The 18,164-nt window shown below is 35.7% G+C and overlaps 1 protein-coding gene across 1 annotated transcript in view; it reads left to right on the top strand.

Annotated features, from left to right (window-relative positions):
* Positions 1–18,164, top strand: part of LRRC7 (leucine rich repeat containing 7) — a 507,812-nt gene that overhangs the window by 467,817 nt on the left and 21,831 nt on the right. Inside the window, exon 25 of the mRNA XM_060142541.1 lies at positions 9,352–9,444. Within this exon, the coding sequence (XP_059998524.1) occupies positions 9,352–9,444 (93 nt within the window). The remainder of the gene's footprint in view (positions 1–9,351; positions 9,445–18,164) is intronic.

The following is an 18,164-nucleotide window of genomic DNA, read 5'->3' as shown; positions in this document are numbered from 1 at the left end:
CCTGCCAAACTGTTGCTGTTATCTTCAGCCAGCAATTTCACTCATTGATATCAATAACTTAATAAAAAATAGAAAAGCTGATTTTCATTGAATAAGCTATTTATTAGCCTCCTAGATCTGACCTTTTTCTAGAACACTGCATTTCCTCTTTGCTAAACCCTTTTAGTTTCAGACTGTTTCTTGGCTGTGAGGCATTCCCTCCTCTCACATTTTATGGCCCCTTTGGGCCTTAGCACACAGGTGGAACTCCTTCTATGTGAGATGAATACTCTGTCTGACATGCTTTATGGAACATAGCAGTCCCAACACAACCTATTAGCCATACCATAGTGTGCCCAAGGGGAACCTAGCTTCAGATCAGAATTTGTGGTTGTTTGTCATATTTATAAAACCACAGTGTCATCTTTATTATTTCTATTATTAAAAAATATATTGAAGCAGTTCTTCAGATACTTGGCATATATGAAATTTGTTTTCCTAAGATTTTTTAGTGCCTTCCAGATTGACAATAATATAAAATAGATATAGTCACTACCTTGAAAGAGAATGACTAGAAAGTACCCTCAGCAATTTACTTCGTAAATAAAATCTGTTGCATATGTTTCCTTTCAGTTTTTATAGTAGCCTGGAGAAAGCCCAAAGTGTACACCTTCCACATATTATGTTATACAATATAAAATTAGAAAGATATAGCCCCAATTTTAAATAATTTAATTGGAAATGCACAGATATATGGGAAAAGCAAAAGTAAAATGTTTAAATAGTATTAGTTCCTTTCTTCTCATTTTCTAATTAACCACTAATAACAAAAAAAGGACTACAAGGTGAACTTGTGTGATGAATAAAGCTAAAGTATTCCTTCGAGCTAATCAAGCTATTGTATGTTCAGATCCACAGACTGTGAGCCATATAAATACAAAACTATTAGAAACTGTAGTTTCTACCACCCTATGATAACTAGTTTTAACAAATCTAGATCAATTAAAGGAAAAGTTGTAATAAAAACCAATCTTTAAAATAAAAATATAAGAGAGGATTTATGGTAATTGCAGTTACTCATCATTTAGAAACTGTTCATTAATGAGTCTATCATAAAAATCACATTAGTGGATAGTTTTTTGTCCTTGTGTTGCAAGTGAACTATGTAATAAACATTATGTTTACTATTAAAGAATATGACTAAATTAAGGATAGTCCTATTAAATGGCCAAACTTAATTGATCCAGCTCCCATCGACTCACAATATATGCTAATTAAGTCAGGAATAGGACTCAAGTTTGCCTTGAACTATCTAAGAGGTAAGTATTGAAGGTACCTTAAAAATAAAGATGTAGAGAACATTTGGGGCATTTGCATTTTCCCATAAGCAAATTAATAGGCTAAGCAATGTTGCTGGGGAAAACATTGAGCTACTTAAAAAAGCAAATGTTTCCAATCATCTTTAAGAACATTTCCAATATATATTTATATAAATACAAAATATATGCTAATGTATTTCTTTAGACTTTTTTCTTAACTCTTTATTGATAATCTTTTGCCTGCTAATCTCTGGTAATACTTGGTTCAACCTAGTTCCAATACTCATTCTTTAATTAAAAGTTATAAAAGTAGTTTTTTTCCCTTTGTGTAACCAAAATGCATGCTACCTCTGGGGCGCCAAGTCTTTCAGTTATCTGAGGTCACCCCGTCCCACTTTACATGGAAAACTAGCATTTTCCCCGCAGCCCACACATTCACATCCCCAGCTCAGGATCATCAAGAATTCCTAGGTTTATTATAGTTTCTATAAGTCATTCCTGACACTGATTTCCCTTCTGCTGAATTTTTGATCTACGTTCCTTGTATCAGTTCTTTTTTTTTTTTTTTGGCCACACCATGTGGCATCCAGGATCCTAGTTCCCCAACCAGGGATCAAACCTGTGCCCCCTGCAGTGGAAGCACAGAGTCCCAACCACTGGACCACCAGGGAAGTCCCTGTATCAATTCTTATAATTGCTGTTATCTTTACTCCAACCTTACCCCAAGGTGGACCTACTCCTAATGCCATCATTTCCCAACAGTACTGCAAAGCATAAGGCTCTGACGTTTAACAGATTTCATTGATGATTTGGGGTTTGGGGAGGTAATAGAGCACAGAATACTGGAATATTAGCCTTCACAGTCCTAAATATTTATTGACTCTTCCCTGTCACAATTTCTCCATATTTTTGACCTCTCTCTTTCTCACAGTGTTTTCCTCTTTCCTCTAACACTTTTAACTGCCTCTTGAGGAGCTGCTGCCAAAACCCAAAACTCTTTTTACTGAGTATTTCTTTCTTCTTTTGTTTCACCTTCACTCTAACTGTGGATAAAACTTCTCCCCTTTCTCAAACTATTGGGCTGGCCAAAAAGTTCATTTGGGTTTTTCTGTTAAGATCTTACGGAAAAACCAAATGAACTTTTTGGCCAACCCAATAAAACCCCTGCTATGTCTAAACAATAGAATTATCTACCGAGAAGATGAAATATTCTACTCTCCTAGAAAGCAGTAACAACTGATTTAAATTAAATAGCCATCAAGGGACCTTCAAGATGTCAGAGGAGTAAGAGGTGGAGATCACCCTCCTTCCCACAAACACATCAAAAATACATCTACATGTGGAACAACTCCTACAGAACACCTACTGACCACTGGCAGAAGACCTCAGACTTCCCAAAAGGCAAGAAAATCCCCATGTACCTAGCCATGTGGCTGACAGGGTCTTGGTGCTCTGGCCAGATGTCAGGCCCGAGCCTCTAAGATGGGAGAGCCAAGTTCAGGACATTGGACCACCAGAGACCTCCCAGCCCCATGTAATATCAATCGGCAAGAGCACTCCCAGAGATCTCTGTCTCAACGTTAAGACCCAGCTCCACCCAATGGCCAGCAAGCTCCAGTGCTGGATGCCCCATGCCAAACAACTGGCAAGACAGGAACACAACCCCACCCATTAGCAGAAAAGGCTGCCTAAAATGATACTAAGTTCAAAAAAAAAATGATACTAAGTTCACAGACACCCCAAAACACACCACCAGATGCAGCCCTACACACCAGAAAGACATGATCCAGCCCCACCAACCTGAACACAGGCACCAGTCCCCTCCACCAGGAATCCTACACAAGTCACTGAACCAAACTTCACCCACTGGGGGCAGACACCAAAAACAATGGGAATTACGAACTTGCAGCCTGCAAAAAGGAGGTCCCAAACACAGTAAGTTAAACAAAATGAGAAGACAGAGAAACATGCAGCAGATGAAGGAACAAGGTAAAACCCCACCAGACCAAACAAATGAAGAGGAAATAGACAGTCTACCTGAAAAAAAATCAGAGTACTGATAGTAAAGATGATCCAAAGTCTTGGAAATAGAATGGAGAAAATACAAGAAATGATTAAGAAGGACCTAGAAGAACTAAAGAGCCAACAAACAATGATGAACAACAAAATAAATGAAATTAAAAACGCTCTAGAATGAATCAATAGCAGAATAACTGAAGCAGAAGAAAGGATAAGTGACCTGGAAGAAAAAATAGTGGAAATAACTACCATAAATGCACCAACATTCGAATTATAGAGGTCCCAGAAGAAGAAGAGGAAAAGAAAGTTTCTGAGAAAATATTTGAGGAGATTATAGTTGAAAACTTCCCTAACATGAGAAAGGAAATAGTCAAGTCCAGGAAGTGCAGAGTCCCATACAGGATAAATCCAAGGAGAAACACACCAAGACACATTAATCAAACTATAAAAAATTAAATACAAAGAAAAATTTTAAAAGCAGCAAGGGAAAAGCAACAAATAACATACAAGGAAATCCCCGTAAGGTTAACAGCTGATCTTTCAGCAGAAACTCTGCAAACCAGAAGGGAGTGGCAGGACATATTTAAAGTGATGAAAGGGAAAAACCTACAACCAAGATTACTCTACCCAGCAAGGATCTTATTCAGATTCAAGAGAGAAATTAAAAGCTTTACAGACAAGCATAAGTTAAGAGAATTCAGCACCACAAAACCAGCTTTACAACAAATGCTAAAGGAGCTTCTCTAGGCAGGAAACACAAGAGAAGGAAAAGACCTACAATAACAAACCCAAAACAATTAAGAAAATGGTAATAGGAACATACATATTGATAATTACCTTAAATGTAAATGGATTAAATGCTCCAACCAAAAGACATAGACTGGCTGAATGGATACAAAAACAAGACCCATATATATGCTGTGTACAAGAGACCCACTTCAGACCTAGGGACACATACAGACTGAAAATGAGGGGATGGAAAAAATATTCCATGAAAATAGAAATCAAAAGAAAGCTGGAGTAGCAATTCTCATAGCAGAAAAAATAGACTTTAAAATAAAGACTATTACAAGAGACAAAGAACTATACTACATAATGATCAAGGGATCAATCCAGGAAGAAGATATAACAATTGTAAACATGCACCCAACATAGAAGCATCTCAATACATAAGTCAAATGCTAACAGCCATAAAAGGGGAAATCGACAGTAACACAATCATAGTAGGGGACTTTAACACCCCACTTTCACCAATGGACAGATCATCCAAAATGAAAATAAATAAGGAAACACAAGCTTTAAATGACAAGATGGACTTAATTGACAAGATGGACTTAATTGATATTTATAGGACATTCCATCCAAAAACAACAGAATACACTTTCATCTCAAGTGCTCATGGAGCATTCTCAAGGATAGATGATATCTTGGGTCACAAATCAAGCCTTGGTAAATTTACTAAAATTGAAATCATATAAAGTATCTTTTCTGACCACAATGCTATGGAGACTAGATACTAATTATAGGGGAAAAAAACTGTAAAAAATACAAACACTAATATGCTACTAAATAACCAAGGAATCACTGAAGAAATCAAAGAGGAAATCAAAAAATACCTAAAAAAAATGACAATGAAAACACGACTACCCAAAACCTATGGGGTGCAGCAGAAGCAGTTCTAAGAGGGAAGTTCATAACAATACATTCCTACCTCAGGAAACAAAAAACATCTCAAATAAACAACCTAACTTACACCTAAAGCAATTAGAGAACGAAGAACAAAAAAAACCCAAAATTAGCAGAAGGAAAGAAATCATAAATATCAGGTCAGAAATATATGAAAAAGAAAAGAAGGAAATGATAACAAAGATCAATAAAACTAATAGCTGGTTCTTTGAGAAGATAAAGAAAATTGATGAACCATTAGCCAGACTCATCAAGAAAAAAAGTGAGAAGACTCAAATCAACAGAATTAGAAATAAAAATGGAGAAGTAACAACTGGCACTGCAGAAATACAAAGGATCATGAGAGATTACTACAAGCAACTCTATGCCAATACAACGGACAACCTGGAAGAAATGGACAAATTCTTAGAAAAAAACAACCTTCCAAGACTGAACCAGGAAGAAATAGAAAATATAAACAGACCAATCACAAGCACTGAAATTAAAACTGTGATTAAAAATCTTCCAAAAAAAAAAATCTTCCAACAAACAAAACCCTAGGACCAGATGGCTTCACAGGCAAATTCTATCATTTATAGAAGAGCTAACACCTATCCTTCTAAAACTCTTCCAAAATATTAGCAGAGGGAGGAACATCTCCAAACTCATTCTACAAGGCCACCGTCACCCTGATGCCAAAACCAAACAAATATGTCATAAAAAAAGAAAACTATATAGGCTCCCCTGGTGGCGCAGTGGTTGAGAGTCCGCCTGCCGATGCAGGGGACATGGGTTCGTGCCCCGGTCCGGGAGGATCCCACATGCCGCGGAGTGGCTGGGCCCATGAGCCATGGCCGCTGAGCCTGCGCGTCCGGAGCCTGTGCTCCGCAACGGGAGAGACCACAGCGGTGAGAGGCCCGCGTACCGCAAAAAAAAAAAAAAAAAGAAAACTACAGACCAATATCTCTGATGAACATAGATGCAAAACTCCTCAACAAAATACTAGCAAAAGGAATCCAACAGCACATTAAAAGGATCGAACACCATGATCAAGTGGGGTTTATCCCAAGAATGCAAGGATTCTTCAATATATGCAAATCAATCAATGTGATACACCATATTAACAAACTGAAGGATAAAAGCCATAGAATAATCTCAACAGATGCAGAGAAAGCTTTCGCCAAAATTCAACACCTATTTATGATAAAAACTCTCCAGAAAGTAGGCATAGAGGGAAATTACCTGAACATAATAAAGGCCATATATGACAAACCCACAGCCAACATCGTCCTCAATGGTAAAAAATTGAAACCATTTCCACTAAGATCAGGAACAAGACAAGGTTGCCCACTCTCACCACTATTATTCAACATAGTTTCAGAGGTTTTAGCCATGGCAATCAGAGAAGAATAAGAAATAAAAGGAATCCAAATCAGAAGAGAAGAAGTAAAGCTGTCACTATTTGCAGAAGATATGATACTATACATAGAGAATCCTAAAGATGCTACCAGAAAGCTACAGAGTTAATCAATGAATTTGGTAAAGCAGCAGGATACAAAATTAATGCACAGAAATCTCTTACATTTGAGCTTCTCTGGTGGCGCAGTGGTTAAGAATCTGCCTACCAATGCACAGGACACATATTCGAGCCCTGGCCCAGGAATTCCCACATGCCATGGAGCAAATAAGCCCGTGCGCCACAACTACTGAGCTTGAGCTCTAGGACCCGCAAGCCACAACTACTGAGCCCATGTGCCACAGCTACTGAAGCCTGTGTGCCTAGAGCCCGTGCTGCACAACAAGAGCAGCCTTGACAATGAGAAGCCTGCACACCACAACAAAGAGTAGCCCTGCTCACCACAACTAGAGAAAGCCCACACACAGCAACAAAGACCCAACACAGCCAAAAATTTAAAAATAAATAAATAAATTTATATATAAAAAAAAGAAATCTCTTGCATTCCTCTACACTAATGATGAAAAATCTGAAAGAGAAACTAAGGAAACACTCCCATTTACCACTGCAACAAAAAGAATAAAATACCTAGGAGTAATCCTACCTAAGGAGGCAAAAGACCTGTATGCAGAAAACTATAAGACACTGATGAAAGAAATTAAAGATGATACAAACAGATGGAGAGATATACCATGTTCTTGGACTGGAAGAATCAATATTGTGAAAATGACTATAGTACCCAAAGGAATCTACAGGTTCAATGCAATTCCTATCAAACTACCAATGTCATTTTTCACAGAACTAGAGCAAAAAATTTCACAATTTGTGTGGAAACAAAAAAGACCCCGAATAGCTGAAGCAATCTTGGGAAAGAAAAATGGAGCTGGAGGAATCAGACTCCCAGACTTCAGACTATACTGCAAAGCTACAGTAATCAAGACACTATGGCACTGGCACAAAAACAGAAATATAGACCAGTGGAACAGGATAGAAAGCCCAGAGGTAAACCCACACACATATGGTCACCTTGTCTTTGATAAAGGAGGCAAGAATATACAGTGGAGAAAAGACAGCCTCTTCAATAAGTGGTGCTGGGAAAACTGGGCAGCTACATGTAAAAGAATGAAATTAGAACACTCCCTAACACCACACATGAAAATAAACTCAAAATTGATTAAAGACCTAAATGTAAGGCCAGACACTATCAAACTCTTAGAGGAAAACAGAGGCAGAACACTCTATGACATAAATCACAGCAAGATCCTTTTTGACCCACCTCCTAGAGAAATGGAAATAAAAACAAAAATAAACAATGGGACCTAATGAAACTTAAAAGCTTTTGCACAGCAAAGGAAACCATAAACATGACCAAAAGACAACCCTCAGAATGGGAGAAAATATTTGCAAATGAAGCACCTGACAAAGGATTAATCTCCAAAATTTACAAGCAGCTCATGTAGTTCAATTTCAAAAAAACAAGCAACCCAATCCAAAAATGAACAGAAGACCTAAATCGACATTTCTCCAAAGAAGATATACAGATTGCCAACAAACACATGAATGGAAGCTCAACATCATTAATCATTAGAGAAATGCAAATCAAAACTACAATGAGGTATCACCTCACACCAGTCATAATGGCCATCATCAAAAAATCTAGAAACAATAAATGCTGGAGAGGGTGTGGAGAAAAGGGAACACTCTTGCACTATTGGTGGGAATGTAAATCAATACAGCCACTATGGACAACAGTATGGAGGTTCCTTACAAAACTAAAAATAGAACTACCATATGACCCAGCAATCCCACTACTGGACATATACCCAGAGAAAAACCATATGTACCACAATGTTCATTGCATCACTATTTACAGTAGCCAGGACATGGAAGAAACCTAAGTGTCCATCAACAGATGAATGGATAAAGAAGATGTGGCACATATATTCAACGGAATATTACTCAGCCATAAAAATAAACGAAATTGAGTTATTTGTAGTGAGGTGGATGGACCTAGAGTCTGTCATACAGAGTGAAGTAAGTCAGGAAGAGAAAAACAAATACCGTATGCTAACACATATGTATGGAATCTAAAAAAAAAAAAAATTGGTTCTGACGAACCTAGGGGCAGGACAGGAGTAAAGATGCAGACATAGACAATGGACTTGAGGACACAAGGAGCAGGAAGGGTAAGCTGGAGCAAAGTGTGAGAGTAGCATTGACGTATATACACTACCATATGTAAAATAGTTAGCTAATGGGAAGCTAGCTAATGGGAAGCAGCTGCATAGCACAGGGAGATCAGCTCAGTGCTTTTTGACCCCCTAGAAGAGTGGGCTAGGGAGAGTGGGAGGGAGACAGAAAAGGGAGGGGATATGGGGATATATGTATACATATAGCTGATTCACTTTGTTATACGGCAGAAACTAACACAACATGTAAAGCAATTATACTCCAATAAAGATGTGTAAATAATTAATCAACTAATTAATCAAATAGCCATCTTTTCCCTCACTCTACATTTGCAAATTTTCTTTCACTTATTCATACAGTCCTTTCTAATTAGTCAGACTATATGTACGTTTAAAGTAGATAATTAAAATAATGTACAATCTTTTTTTTTAAAGGGTTTTCTAAGTTTTAAAAACTGCTAATCAAAATTTAGTCCTGCACAGGTAACGAATAAATATTTACTCATGTCTGCTTGTTCAGGTAATTTTGTTAGTTCCAGTTATACCTGATGCTTATAGAAACACTATTTTGTCAGAGTTTATACTGTCTTTTATATACCAAGTTAACATAGGCTAACCCTGAGAACTTAAGTGAAATGTGATTATTTTCTATTGGGATACAGTTATTTGAAGATATTTAGCTTTTATATGTATTTGATTACCTTTTTATATCTTTTTTGCATAGTTTTGTGTGAGAATAGAAAAGAATCCTGGCCTTGGATTTAGTATCAGTGGTGGAATTAGTGGACAAGGAAATCCATTTAAACCTTCTGACAAGGTAAGAACTGAATTTCTTATTGGCAATTTTAACTAGAAAAACACTATATTCTACTGCAGCAAAAAAACTTTTTTCAATTTTTTGGTTTTACTGTGCTTTAATAAGCTGGCTATCTATGAAGCCAATTAGAAACTTTTTCAGCAAAGGGAAAAAAGAATTCACTACAGTGCTTGACAAATCCTATGAATGAGAAAAAATAAATTTAAGCATTCTCTTTGAATAGGAAGTGGCTTGTTTTTGCTTTTTGTTTTGTTCACAGTTGTATACATTTGTAAAGGAAGCTATATAGGCAATTTCTAACAAGTTTTTTCCAAAATTTTATTTGTGGATCACTGATTTGGGAAAAAGTTTTCTCATAGTAACAGAACGAATAAATAATGATTCAACGCCAGGGCCAGCTGATTGCCATCTCTTTAATCCATCATGTTTGTAAAGTATTTCACTAATAGAATTGTAGAACTGAAAGACCGTGGGAAACAAATATTCTGTGAGAAAATCACTGTTAGCCACGGCAGAGGAATCAGGTCCTCCCCTTATGCTCACCCCTGTCTGTCAAATCATGGGTAATGGTTCACCACCATCCCCAACTCTAACCTCAAACGTTGCTGAATATCCACCATGCTGCATATGTTCACATCTGGCATGTCTGATCCCATTGTGGACCACTTGACTTTTTTAAGCAAAAAAATGTACCCTGAGCTATGTAACCTGCCTTCTGCCATCAGGGTTTAATACTCTCAGCTTTTAAACAATTAGTGATTATAATTTGATGATCATTGAAACTGTCTGCTTTTGACCTCATCAAATTTAATTGCATTAAGTGACATCATAAAACTTTGGGATGATGAAGAAAGACAGAAATTAGATATGAATAAAACCTCCTCAGGCTCTCGACTTAACCTTTGAGTCACAAAGTGGTGTGGATCCTTTCAATTTACCACTATTGTAAAAATCACCCACACATCAGTTTCTGATTAAAGACCTATTTCTGAAAAAATTTGGATGCCCCTACTTTGGAGATTTCCATAGCCTTTAATCCCTTATTTTCCTCTACTTCTTCCCAGTCTTTTTGTTTCCTACCATTAGTTATGCCTTCTTCCTTTCCTTTCTGAAGAAGAAAGAAAGAGGTTGGACTATTTGGATGGAAAGGAGTAGAAAGGAATCCCCAGTGGCCATAGATAAGAATTTATTTGGTTAACTGATTGGAGCAGGTATTCATATATAAGGAATGTATATGAAGCAACCCTATATAATTAGGGAAATTCCAGTTAGAAATGTCTGTGTATAAGTAACTACTACATTTCCTTTTCGAAATGATGTTGAGGATAATCATTGATTTAGTAGAATTTAAATATTCATGGCTTAGTAGGACCAAGTGTTTACTGAATTTTAATAAATTATTAATATATCTTAAGACAAAAAGCATGAAAAGTCAAAATTATCAGAAACATATGATGGTATTTTTAAAAGCCTCAAATTATTGTCTTATTCATCTTGACCCCTCTTTTTGTCTCTGGTTTTACATCTCTTCCCTAAGTTCTTTCAATGAAAAGGTAACAAACTTATCATTCATAAGATAGTTGAAATTCAAAAGACATGTTTTCCTCTCCTATCTCACCAGCAGATATATCTTTTCACTATATTTTTGGAAGGCACAGGGTAATAGATATTTTTCAATTAAAGATGCACAAGTTGCTAAATAGTCAAGATGTCTGAATGCTGTTACTTTTCTGCTTTTATTTTCAACTGAAGGGGATAGCAGGTGTGAGGCTTTCAAATCATTGCCTGTAATTCTTCCACTGTGATGAAATATGAACACTTTATAACTATTCATTTAATTTTTCCTTGTAACATTTTGATGACTCTAGTGAGACTGAACTATTTCTATGATCTTATAATTTCTCTTTTGGTTAAATGCAACAGATATAGAGCTTGAATTATATAATCTACTCATTGAAAGATTCCCCTCAAAAGCACTTTTCTTTGCCTGATTACTTTCTAAAACACTTAAAATCTGAAAAGTGAATCTCTATTACAGCAAAATTGATCAGAGTAATTAAAAGTTCCAAACCTACAGAAGACTCAGACTGCTCTTAATTTATTGACCACACCAAACATATGGTAGATACTTAGTTAAAAGTGTTGAGGTGATCTAAAGACATTGGCTTTGACAATTTCTATAAGAATTTAATCCACTCACAAGGAAAGGGATTAATCTCGAGGAAATTCAGTTGCATTTTTTTATCCCCAGTGCCCCATTCTTGTAGAGGTTGCATAAAATTTAGAGTGGGATCCAGTGCCTATATCAACCTAAAAATATCAAACAGTAAGAAAATGAAAATGAACTTTAAAAATACTCTTCTCTCCAATGTTGAAGGACAATTTTATCATGAATTGGCTAATTTACAGCTGTGAGGAGAACCAGAATAAACAGATGTTTTAATTCAACCTGGGTCAGAGGTTGATGCTTTCTTTATAAGGAGTTCTAGTCATGCAAAATCTTAAACTTTAATATGATACATATCCCCTTCCAATAAACAAGTCATGGATTAGAAGCAGTCTTTCGAGCATACTATATTATTTTACCTACTGTTCATTAATGTTTAAGTGTTTTGTAATGACACTCAAAATTCTAAGTATCCAAGATATCTGAATGTCTTAGAGTCATTGAAGACTTTCTGTACTAAAATAGCCAGTAGATTTGTTCCATTCTCTTCATTATGATTGCTAGGAGCCACTGTTTCAGCCAAATGCCAAGGACTAAAGTGAAATAGCATCCAAACTGATTACCTGGTTTACAGCCAGATAGGAAAAGCATGAAGCAGTCATCCCTAAGGGCTGAGAGTATGAAACTGGGACAAAAGTGAGTTGTGTTGTTCAGTCTGGCAGAAGTTCCAATTTAGGTTCTGCGGTAGTGTGAGACTATTGCAGAAAAACTCTTGGTACAGCCCAAAGGTTAACTGAGGCTTTAGGGAGAATTGAGGATTAAGATATAAAGACTGTTTTGTACCAGACTTTGAGAGCTTAGAACATCATCTGGTCTTGCAAATTTAACTCTTCTCGAAGATGCCAAGGTAGTCTGATTATGGTCTCCTTAGGTTAAATGGATGGAGCACAATTAGTCCTGCAGTTCATATCATTGTCAGAACAGTGTTTAGTCATTGGACAACCCAACTCACTCATCATGGAGTTCATTATTTTGGGTTCACTGCCAGGTGAAAACTGCTTTTACATACTTGGAAAGAGAAAACTGTAGAAAACCAGATGAAAAAGTCTTCATATAATGCTTGCCTTTGCCCTCCCTGTGAAGTGGATGGAGCCATTATCTGGTTTATTATTATAGAAAAACATTGCTGTCAAGATGGCATGATGCTCCAGAGAGATAAAAGATTTTGATCCAACAAATCTGATGATAATAATAAAAGTATCAACTTTTACTGAGTATCTGTAACGTGCTAGTCACTGTATTAGGCTCTTTATATACATGAACTTATCTTCTTAGCAACTTGTGTTAGTTGAGTATTATTATTCCCCATTTTGTTGAGGCCCGGAGTGGTTAATTAACTTGCCCAAGGTCATTTAGCTGACCTGTGGCAGATAAGATTTGAACCCAAATTGATCTGATTCCAAATCCTTTTCTCTTAACAAGCACTATGATACATACCTCTATCTGCAAATACCACTTAGCCGAAGAGCCACATGACAAATTTATACCCTGTAGAGTTGAGACTAACATAATAATCTAATGCTGAAAGTGTTACAGAACACTGTAATTGGTTATAGTCTAGATATTTGCTTCAAGTCCTTGGAAGTCAGCATGTATTCTCTATTGAACTTAGATAATTAGAAGTATACTGTATACCTTAGATTGCTAAGCATTTATATAACTTTTGGACTAAGGTATTACTACAGTGGAGATCCTGCCAATGGAACAAACCACAATAATCTTTCCCTATATTTAAATGTTCATAAAATAATAATTCATGATTACAAAATTTAAATAATATACCAATACAGTTTCCACGAGATGTTGTTAGGAAGAAGAGACTGGATTAATGGATGACTGATGTCATGTTGTGTGACTTCATAAGGCAGCCTGAGACTCTGAAAATAAATGAATTTTTAATGATGTATTCACACAGTTCATCATTCAGGGACTGATATCCCTCCTTGCCTCATTTTAGAAGGAAGGACTAAGCTTCTGGAGTTTAAAGATATTAACAAGAACGCATAGCCTCTTTCTCTAAATACTGTAAAGGTACAGCACTGAACAATGCCATGAACAATCACCTAGTCACAGGATCAAAATGGAAGCTGTATTATGAATATCCTCAAATCACTTGATATCAGGAAATATACATACTAGGACATTGGGACCAAAGAATCACTTATTCTCCACAGTTTTATCATAAACACTCATGCTCAGCAAATGCCAGAGAGCCTACCCATATTTCCACTGATTTGGGCAATTGGCATGTACACACATAAATGATAGAAGAAACAATCCTTTTTTTTTTTAATGCCTTAATTTGCCCATGGTACAGGTAAAATCCCAAGCCAAGGAAGAATATTATAGGCATGGCAAGTGTAAAATACTATAATCACCAATAAACTCTAAATAAATGTTCTGGAATTTCAGAATAAATTACTATATCTAATTCTATATAAATTCTAAAAAATTGATTCCAGATGCCAAACAGCCTCCCTCCTATTTACATCCCACCTTCCACCCCTAGAAGAAAATTTGTGTGGAGACGAGTATTGCATCAAATAAAAGTTTTTATATGATTAATATTACGAAGAGAAGAAAGGTTAGATGTGCAGATCCAAAGCATTTATTTGACATCTTTACCTGGGAATAGTAATACCCAGAGGCGTGCTTGGCAGTAGCAAATTCTAAAATGCACAAGAATAATTTTCTGGGTTTGTTCAGCCTCATGACACTGGGTGATTCATAAATAAAAAGTTGCAAAAGATATGCTCTTGACTTATGAAAAAGGTGCATACCCTATGTCTATACCTCATCATGTAATCTCCATGGATATAAAAATCAGGAATAGCAAACACATTTGTCTAGAACTCCACACAGCATATGATTTATATTTACTACATAAACATTAAACTACATATAATATTTCCTTCATTTTGTACAACTCCTAGACAAAAGTGATTTATTTTATATATTTCTAAATTAATTTTATAATATAATTTATATATCTGTCCCATCTTTAATTCTACTTCAAGCGATTATGTAATGCAAAGTAATTTGGAGAATCTATTAGTTATGTGAAAGTAACATTCAGGAGCAAGGAATAGACATAATATAAATGTATATAATTTACATATAAAACTGAATTTTTAAAAATAAATAAACAAATTATTTTACAACACAATTACTTCAGCTGCATCTTAGTCACACTGCAGTTTGAGGTTCAGAATGCCACTTGGTTGTTTGAGAACTTTAAAAGCAAGATTTTAATGAAAAATGCATTTTTGCCTGTTCTGTTCTGTCTTGTATGTTGAAAAACAACCTGAATCTCCTCAGAAATATTGATAGAAATGCAGTCTTTGCAATCTCCTATTAATAGGATTCCTATAGGTATGACCACCTATATGGCAGTGTGCTTTAGCCAATTAGATAATTTCAGTATCAAGACATTATATTATAAAGAAGACATATAAGAGTTCAGCTTGTGAAAAGATATAATAAAATATAACTCAACACAGACTTGGTTCTTTAAGAAAATATCATTCCATCATACATATGAAAAAATAAGGCGATTTAAAAGTACCATTCTAAATAAGAACATTGATTGGGACATTTTTATTCAACAATATATTTAGAAAGTCACTAGAATTGAGATTGCTATCACTTTGTGATATTTTTAACAATCAGTAAAACAATTTTCAATAAAATTAAAGTCCAAGTACATAGCCAGCTATATTAGTTGCTAGAGTTAAATATTATCTATATTCTCTCTGCTGCATCATTTCAGCCATTTAGCATGGAACAAAATAAGCTAAATAAGGAGACAGAAAATGGTGTGGGAAAGGATTTGGGACTTTTAAAGTTTGTTGCTATTTGATGGAAAAATGTCAGAGACTTCTCAATCAAAATGTGAAAGCACTTAAAGTTAGTTCACAAATAATATTTTAGGTAATAACTAACAAGAATTGACAGATCCAACAATGAGAGAAAGTTAATTACTGAGGGTCCAAAAGATCTTTGGGAAACCTGTGAAATCTTTCATATTCCATTTATAAAGTTACTACCACAAGTTTTAAGTGGTATTGCAGGGACCTCCGTAGTATTTCTAGTTTCTGCTTGAAAATGTTATAACCAACTAGAATTCTTGAAAATATTGTGAATCCAGATTAATAGAAATAAAACAAAAATAAATTAAAAAGTAATAACTTCCATGTCTCTGCCTGTAGCAGTATTGTTTAGCTTTTTTAAAATTTATCTATATAACATTTGAGATGTATCTCAATAATACATATTTAATAACAATATTATCCATTTTTCCTCCAATCTACCCCCAAAGTTGCTCTATGCTTGGGGAGCAGAGGTGCATTTTATCTCCTGGTACTGGGTTCCAAAGAATCGCTAGTAAGCAAAATATAGAATCTACGTATCCCTTCCAGGCAAGAAGATACTGCAGAGCTTTAATTTTTATAGTCTATATTTGTCTAAAGCCAGCTCCCCAAAATGCAGAACCGGAGATGAAGACTTTTGTGCAAGTAGTTAATTGAAGAATTGCTGTCCGGTGAAATCTATATGAGAATAAGGGATGCAGGATAGGGCAGGTGAAGAAAGTGGAAATCCACAAAGATGTGGACTTAGTGGAAACTGGATGGTACAGGGTACAGGGTGCTCTGGAGCATGAATGGTACCACAGAGTTGTCTCACCTCGAGGAGGGTAACAGCTTTTTGTACCCTGGTATCAGTCATTAACTACATGGGAAGGAGCATAACCTTCCCAGCATTTCCCAGTAAGGAGGCTCCAGTCTGAGGGTAATTTTCAAAAGATGGGTTAGATGTGAGCTGTCAGCAGCACCTGCAGGATGAGAGCACCAATCTGATAAAGGGAATCTGGGCAGGTCCCCAAAAGTGTCTATTATGCAACTATGAAAACAATGGATGTTCTTCATCTTTCAAACTAAAAGTACTTTAGTACCAGCAATTCTGATATGCTCCTCTATGAGAAGTACTGCCTGAGTGCTTTCAACCATGGCATCTAACTGAGAGGGATTGCCAAAGCAACTGATACTTCAGTGTGGATCCTGAAATTTGCTGTGTCATAGTTTTTTCAATGAGACCCATTAAATCTGCTTTTAAATACTTGTAATTTTTCTGATTAAGTTTTTTCTTTAAAAAAAAGACTGCTATATTCTACAAATATAGTCTTAGTCTCTCTAAGAGATAGTAATCACTAATTACTAATTGAGCCAAATCTATGTTCTTTGGCAGCGAAAGAAAGTGGTTTAGAAAATGATGTTGATCAGAAGGAGCAGGAAGTTTGGAGGCAACACACTTAGATGGAAAAAAATTTAGGTAACAATAGGTAAGATGGAGAAATCAAAGACAACTGAGAAGGAAACCCAAGTAACTGCAAAACACTTTTATTGTGTCATTTTTCTCTTTTGGGTGTGTGAAGGAAATCATGAGAACTCAAAGAGTTTATTCTCAACTTCTGTAAGTTCCAACTTAAATCCTTAAATCCTCCCTAAGATCCTTTGAATGAGTTGAAGGAAAACCATAAACAGATGAGAATAGATTTCCAGACACCAAGTTAACCTGAAGGTGTTAGAACTATGCTGGAAAGTTGGACTACTAGATCAGAATCTAGACTGTGTTATTTTAAGATGTATATATATATATATATATATATGTGTGTGTGTGTGTATATATATTTTAAAAATATATATTGTTAATAAATTCAGAGTTACATTAAGCAGTAAACAAGTAGTAACAGTTTATGATTACTGTATAAGGTACAAAATATGCATTTGTTTAATTGCAATCATCCTTACAATATAATTAACATAGCGATACATGATCTTAGTAACCAATTCTATTTTTTAAGTATGATGCAGTAGAAATTATTTCCCATGTTTGAAACCTACTGGATCAAACCCCATTACCATACACAAACCACATTCCCATAACAAGGCACTATCATTTAACCTCCAAGAACATTTATTAATAGAAAATAGGAAGTGCTGGAGTAAACAGTAAAGTGATTAAAGAAAAATCATATCTTAAATTTGTGTTTCTCTTTGTTTATTGAGGTATAACAAGGTCTGTGTATTTATTGAGAGAGAAAAATCATACATTCATCCTATTCTCTACTTCAAAAAAAATGTTTCCACCTTGACTCTGTGACTAATTTAGTAGGATATGTAGACTAAGGTACAAGATTTTCTTATTCCTATACTGCAAGAAGACCCTACAATATGTTGGGGTTTGTATGATTTGCACACATCAGCTGGGGCGGTTTCAGTTCTCTGAAGGTGTCCATCTCTGAGCCATAATGTGAGAGTGGTGAAAGAGACAGAGAATCGAGAACCACTTTTACTTAGGTACCTCCTACTGATTGTGAACTAGGGCATTCTCAACATAATCGACATAATCATCCTTTAAAATCATAATATGTTCTTAGTCTCACATATGTACAACTGCAACGTCTTTTTTCTTTAACTTATATCTCTTAAAAAAT

The sequence above is a fragment of the Lagenorhynchus albirostris genome, chromosome 2 (assembly GCF_949774975.1).
Source record: "Lagenorhynchus albirostris chromosome 2, mLagAlb1.1, whole genome shotgun sequence".
Classification (NCBI taxonomy): domain Eukaryota; kingdom Metazoa; phylum Chordata; class Mammalia; order Artiodactyla; family Delphinidae; genus Lagenorhynchus; species Lagenorhynchus albirostris.
The sequence above is the reverse complement of the archived record's forward strand: the minus strand, read 5'-3'. Positions and strand labels throughout refer to the sequence as shown.